This window comes from Lottia gigantea (assembly GCF_000327385.1).
Source record: "Lottia gigantea unplaced genomic scaffold LOTGIsca_95, whole genome shotgun sequence".
In the NCBI taxonomy this organism is placed as follows: Eukaryota; Metazoa; Mollusca; class Gastropoda; family Lottiidae; genus Lottia; species Lottia gigantea.
The window spans coordinates 227,959-234,408 of NW_008711088.1; the positions used below are offsets into that span (position 1 = coordinate 227,959).

Sequence of the window (6,450 nt, forward strand, 5' to 3'; positions counted from 1 at the left end):
TCTTTTGTTACGATGGAGCCGCTGTGGTTCAATGAGTTAGACGCTTGCTCGCTAACCTGAAGGTCCAGGGTTCAATCCCAGCATAGGTCAAGATAATACCTTCAGATTTTTCAACCCAGTTTCGACCCTGTAAGTGAGTTAGACGCTTGCTTGCTAACCTGAAGGTCCAGGGTTCAATCCTGGCATAGGTCAAGATAATACCTTCAGATTTTTCAACCCTGTTTCCCCCTGTCAGTGAGTTAGACGCTAGCTCACTAATCAGAAGGTCCAGGGTTCAATCCCGGCATAGATCAAGATAATACCTTCGGATTTTTCAACCCTGTTTCCCCCTGTCAGTGATACAAGTTGAAGGGGCTGAAAAAGTGTCTAGTCGTTCAGATGGGACAATAAACCGAGGCCCTGTGTGCTACAGGCTGTACACGTTAAAGATCCCCCGACAGTTGGAAATCGAAAAAGAGCCCTGGATCCCAAATTGTTTCTAAAGTTGTGTTTAGTTTTAGTTTTATCTAATTTTATTTAGTTCGCTGAAGCTTCAAAAAATAAGACCGTTTCAACAGCTTTAAAAGTATGTGGCAGTATTTCATATTTTCGGTAGTTAAAAGACTTCATTATATTATACTCCTTGTAGGACTTTATACTACCGACATCTTGACTAACTGTTGCATGTTGTCAAAGTTGACCCCCCATTAATTCTGTCTGTCCCCTATTTCCCCCGCCCGAGAGAGACTAAATCTTTGATCAAAACAGAAAGTTAATGATGTCGTGATGGGCCTGTGCCTTTATGGACGACCTCTCGGTGACTCGGGTAAATAATGACATTTATAAGTTTTGGTAATGTCATGACACAAGCCGTCACTGTTTCAGGTAAAATAAATGTTAGATGTCTGTCATGTTTCATAAGATAGCTTTGTCTCATATACACGGTAATTTGAACCCATCAAGGGTTAGGTATTAGGGTGTGAGAGCCCAAAACCGGGCAGACTCTCAGAACCACTGACACAGGACAGGGTTTATAAGGCGAAAATTTAGGGTGTATTAAGCATTGTCTAGGTATAAGAGCCGACACCAAGCCGACTCTCGGAAGCACTGGCACAGGAATCAGAATTTTTCTTACCTTGAGGATCTAGGGGTAGGGTCTACGGTCTTATTTACTTGGGGCAAAAATTCTGGTTGTTTTAAGCATGATTTAGGTATTAGGGGTTGAGAGCCGACTCTCGGAAGCACTGGCACAGGAATCAGTATTTTTCTTACCTTGAGGAGGATTTGAATCCATCTCGTTACCTACTGAGCTATTAAGGGTCTAGCTAGGGTCTAGGTTATTATTCTTTGGGGCGAAAATTCGGGGTGTTTTAAGCATGGTTTAGGTATTAGGGAACGAGAGACGATATCGGGCCGACTCTCGGAAGCACTGGCACAGGTATCAGAATTGTTCTCATTTTTCAGGCAAGGGTGTCTAAGTGATGCTTATTTTTAGAACTGTGTTCAACAGACTGTACACTTTAAATATCCCTCGACAGTGGGAAATCGAAAAAGAGTATTCGAATGCCACTGTAGGGGCAAAATTTCCCTCATTGCACACTGCATAGAGTTGCCGTCCTCAGTAGCTTAATTAGGTGATGGTGTTGCCCATCTTCATAAACCACGTGTGCTACAGGCTGTGAATGTTAAGGATCCCTCGACAGTTGGAAATCGAAAAAGAGTATTCTTATGCTGCTGTCCTGGCAAAATTTCCCTCATTGCACACTGCATGGTGTTGCCCATGCTCAGTAGACCAGTTATCTTTTTACGACATCCTAGTTGAGAGACGATGTCCAATGTTTTTTAAATTCAGACTCGGCGTTTACTTAAAGAATTTTACCTGCATGTTAAATTTTAAGCAAACATCAAATCGACACTAAAAGCTTGACAGTTAAGTTTATTTGTTACAAGTTTTCTTTTCTACCGATTTTACACGTTTGATACACGTTACCATTTCATCAGATCTTCCACAGTTCTTGTATATATCTATTCGTAGCTAATCTTATATATCCATTTGTATCTATCCATCTATTTGCATCTATTCTTTCGTATCTATTTGTCTCTATCCATTCGTATCTATTTGTCTCTATCCACTCATATCTATTTGTATCTATACATTCGTATCTATTTGTCTCTATCCTTTCGTAACTATTCGTATATATCCATTCGTATCTATCCTTCCATATCTATTTGTATCCATCCTTTCGTATCTATTTGTATCTATCTAATCGTATCTATCCTTTTGTAAGTTATATTCGTATGTAACCATTTGTATCTACTTGTATCTCTTCATTCGCATCTTTTTATTTATATCTATTTGTATCTTTTCATTCGAATTTATATATTCGTAGCAAATAGTAGCTATCCAGATTTATCTATTTGTATTTATCCTTTCGTATCTATCCAGTTGTACCTATTTGTATCTATCAATGTGCATCTATCCTTTCGTAGTTATTCGTATGTATCCATTTGTATAAATCAAGTTGTACCTATTTGTATCTGTTCATCCTTACCTAATTATAATTATCCTTTAGTATCTATTCGTATCTATTTGTATCTATTCTTTCGTATCTTTCATTTCGTAACTATTTGTATGTATCCATTCGTATCTATTTGTATCTATCAAGTTGTACCTATTTGTATCTGTACATCCTTACCTATTTATACCTATCTTTTTGTTTTTGTATCTATTCTTTCGTATCTATTTGTATCTATCCATTTGTATCTATGATACAGAGCGCTAGGCCTTCGTCATCCTTTTCTACATCGTATTTGGCGAATGAAGACCCTGCAGTGTACAGTGAGGGAAACTTTGCCAAGGCAGTGCCATTAGCCAAAGCTCAAGATGGATCTTCTACGTTCACAGTCTGTAGACTGCGTCCTGGGTGTAAGGAATTGGTGCTTTGCGCTTTTTAAAATCCACACCCCCACCCCCTACGCCCACGCCGCCCTACTTCCCTGCCCCTCGTACACACACTCACAAGACATTAACAAAGCGTGTTCAGGGTCTATTACTGTGAATGACTAAGTGACACAAATGACATGAAAAAAAACAGAAACATGATCTACCATGACAACGAAGTTGACACTTTTCCGCTGTAGTAGAAAGAAAAGCCACCCTGACATTTTAGGAAAACTTTTGGTCATAACTGTTACCCATAAAACAATAACTACTGTAAAGGGACAGTGTACACAATTTTTTTTGTCAAAAACGTCGTAAATTATACCTGAAAATATTTTTAAGAAACTTTCAGATAAGTGGAAGGTTTTCTAAATTTTTTATGTGTATCAGGGACACTGATAGCATCAATTTACATCATTCTAATATGCAATCAGACGTCTGTGGTTCCTGTAATTCCACTAAAACTAAGTGTTTGATGCCGTCACTAATATACTTTATCATATAAGGCCCTTCGGACACTTAAGTGGAATTGCAGGAACCACAGACGTCTGATAGAAAATTAGAATGATGTAAATTGATGATATCAGTGTCCCTGATACACATAAAAAATTTAGAAAACCTCTTTACAATCTCTTTAACAAGAACCACAGACGTCTGATTGAAAATTAGAATGATGTAAATTGATGCTATCAGTGTCTCTGATACACATAAAAAGTTTAGTAAAACTCTGACCAATCTCTTTAACAAGAACCACAGACGTCTGATTGAAAATTAGAATGATGTAAATTGATGCTATCAGTGTCCCTGATACACATAAAAAATTTAGTAAAACTCTTACCAATCTCTTTAACACTAAAACAAAAGTTTAAACTTAAAAGTCACGTTATTTCAACAAACAAAACCTAAAGATGAGAATCAAATACCAAAATTTAGAAAAACCACACAATATGTATAATTTTGATCTTTTGGTAAAAGTAATTAGGTTGTATATCGTGACAACTAGCAAAGAGATTAAAAACAAAGTCAATATTTGCCAGATTTGGTTTTAAGTGTTAAATACTCTCAGCGTATACTGTCCTCTAAATATTTTACAATTTTTAGCTATATGTATCACTTTTATAGTGAAAATACGACGTCAGATTCGTCTACAATTCATGTAAAATACGATACGATTTTTGTTCATTCTGGTCATCGGTAGAACTATACGTAGTAATACATGTTGCTGAAATTAGACTAGAAATTACATTAAGTTGACTCTCGTCACTGCAAAGCTTTAACGAGAACCATACGTTTGATTTTGCTTTTGAAAAGGGACACAGCTAGCTGATATTCAGCTCTATCAATGAATTGGTAAAGTTGACACTGACGTCGCATTTTGCTTTTGGTAAGGGATACAGCTAGGTGATATTGAGCTCTATCAGGCGTGCCAATGCATTGATAGTGAAGAGGAAGTCATAAGACAAGTACTGATGTTGTATTTTGCTTTTGGTAAGGGACACAGCTAGCTGATATTGAGCTCTATCAGGCGTGTCAATGAATTGATAGTGAAGAGGAAGTCATAAGACAAGTACTGATGTTGTATTTTGCTTTTGGTAAGGGACACAGCTAGGTGATATTGAGCTCTATCAGGCGTGCCAATGAATTGATAGTGAAGAGGAAGTCATAAGACAAGTACTGATGTTGTATTTTGCTTTTGGTAAGGGACACAGCTAGCTGATATTGAGCTCTATCAATGAATTGGTAAAGTTGACACTGACGTCGCATTTTGATTTTGGTAAGGGACACAGATAGCTGATATTGAGCTCTATCAGACGTGTCAATGAATCAAGAGTCAAGGGGAAGTCATTAGACAAGTACTGATGTCGTATTTTGCTTTTGATAAGGGACACAGATAGCTGATATTGAGCTCTATCAGGCGTGTCAAGAGGCAAGGGGAAGTCATAAGACAAGTACTGATGTTGTATTTTGCTTTTGGTAAGGGACACAGCTAGGTGATATTGAGCTCTATCAGGCGTGTCAAGAGTCAAAGGGAAGTCATTAGACAAGTACTGATGTTGTATTTTGCTTTTGGTAAGGGACACAGCTAGGTGATATTGAGCTCTATCAGGCGTGTCAAGAGTCAAGGGGAAGTCATTAGACAAGTACTGATGTTGTATTTTGCTTTTGGTAAGGGACACAGCTAGCTGATATTGAGCTCTATCAGACGTGTCAATGAATTGATAGTGAAGAGGAAGTCATAAGAGATAATCTGATGTTGATATTTTGATGTTTGAATAAACAGGTAACTATATTGACAGAACGACACTCGAATCCTAATTATCATCTAAACCTACATTATTCAGTGATGGGGGGAGAGAGAGAGAGAGGGGGGGGGGGGGGGGGGTGAGGGGAAGGGGCAAACCCGTGGGCAAGACCGTGACCGACTTGATTGTTCGGGGACTAAGTTAGACAGTATATCTAAGGAGGCAATGGTGTATTGTGCTTAATTGCAGTAATGGAATTGGTCGGTTGTCAGAATTTTTTTCAGGGGGGCAATCCATTTGCCACCATCCATTTGCCTCCCTTGCTCCTCTGTAGCTACAGGCCGGGAAGGGAGTCGCCTAGAGGGATGGTCAGAGATAAATGCTTAGCAGGTAGTAACTTCGGAAATGGAGTTCAACTTTCCGTCTTGGGGGCTACAATGGCTTAGTTTTGTTTCACGGAGGATAACAAGCCAAGTCCTATTTTCTAGAATAGCTTAGTCGGTAGTGAGTTGGATTGTCGTCTGCTTGGCGATTAGGTGCCGTGGGTTTTAATCCTCCACAAGGTAAAGAAAATTCTGATGCCACTGCCTTTGCTTCCGAGAGTCGATTTTCATCCCCTAATACCTTGTTTCTAGAATAGCTTAGTCGGGCTACAATGGCTTAGTTTTGTTTCACGGAGGATAACGAGTTGGATTGTCGTCTGCTAAGCGATTGGGGCTGTGGATTCGAATCCTCCTCACCTCAAGGTAGATGATGCCTGTGCCGGTGCTTCCGAGAGTTGGCTTTCACCCCCTAGTTACTAGGTTGTAAGTTTACATGGCGATTGGGTGCAGTGGGTTCGAATCCTCCTCAAGGTAAGAAAAATCCTGATGCCTGTGCCATTACTTGCGAGAGTTGGCTTTCACCCCCTAGTTCCTAAATTGGAAAAAGAAAATTCTGATTCCTGTGCCTGTGCTTCCGAGAGTCGGCTATTACCCCCTAGTTCCTAAGTTATAAGTTATAAAATGTGTGAATGACTTGACATGTGTGTCGTGTCGGGGGTTTGTTTGTTGAAGAAATTTATTGTGACATTTTGGTGAAATTCTAGGGGCATCTCTGATAAATTGCCTAATAAAATCTTTCTCGAGCATAATTAATTCCTCGATATGACGCAGACGACAACCTCTCACCCGTCAACTTGAAATATACAAGCTTGTTTTCCTTTCCATAGGCCTTCATATTTGAATAACTTAATCGTGCTGTTTAAAAAAAAAGGAAAAAGTCGTCTCAACATCCGTAACACGTTTT

At 39.1% G+C, this 6,450-nt stretch overlaps 1 protein-coding gene across 1 annotated transcript in view; it reads left to right on the top strand.

Moving 5' to 3' along the window:
- Positions 1-5,979: 5,979 nt before the first annotated feature.
- LOTGIDRAFT_170220 (hypothetical protein) overlaps positions 5,980-6,450 on the top strand; it is a gene marked incomplete at both ends in the record, with an annotated part of 13,415 nt that continues 12,944 nt past the window's right edge. Inside the window, one exon of the mRNA XM_009068853.1 lies at positions 5,980-6,017. Coding sequence (XP_009067101.1) covers positions 5,980-6,017 — 38 coding nt within the window. The remainder of the gene's footprint in view (positions 6,018-6,450) is intronic.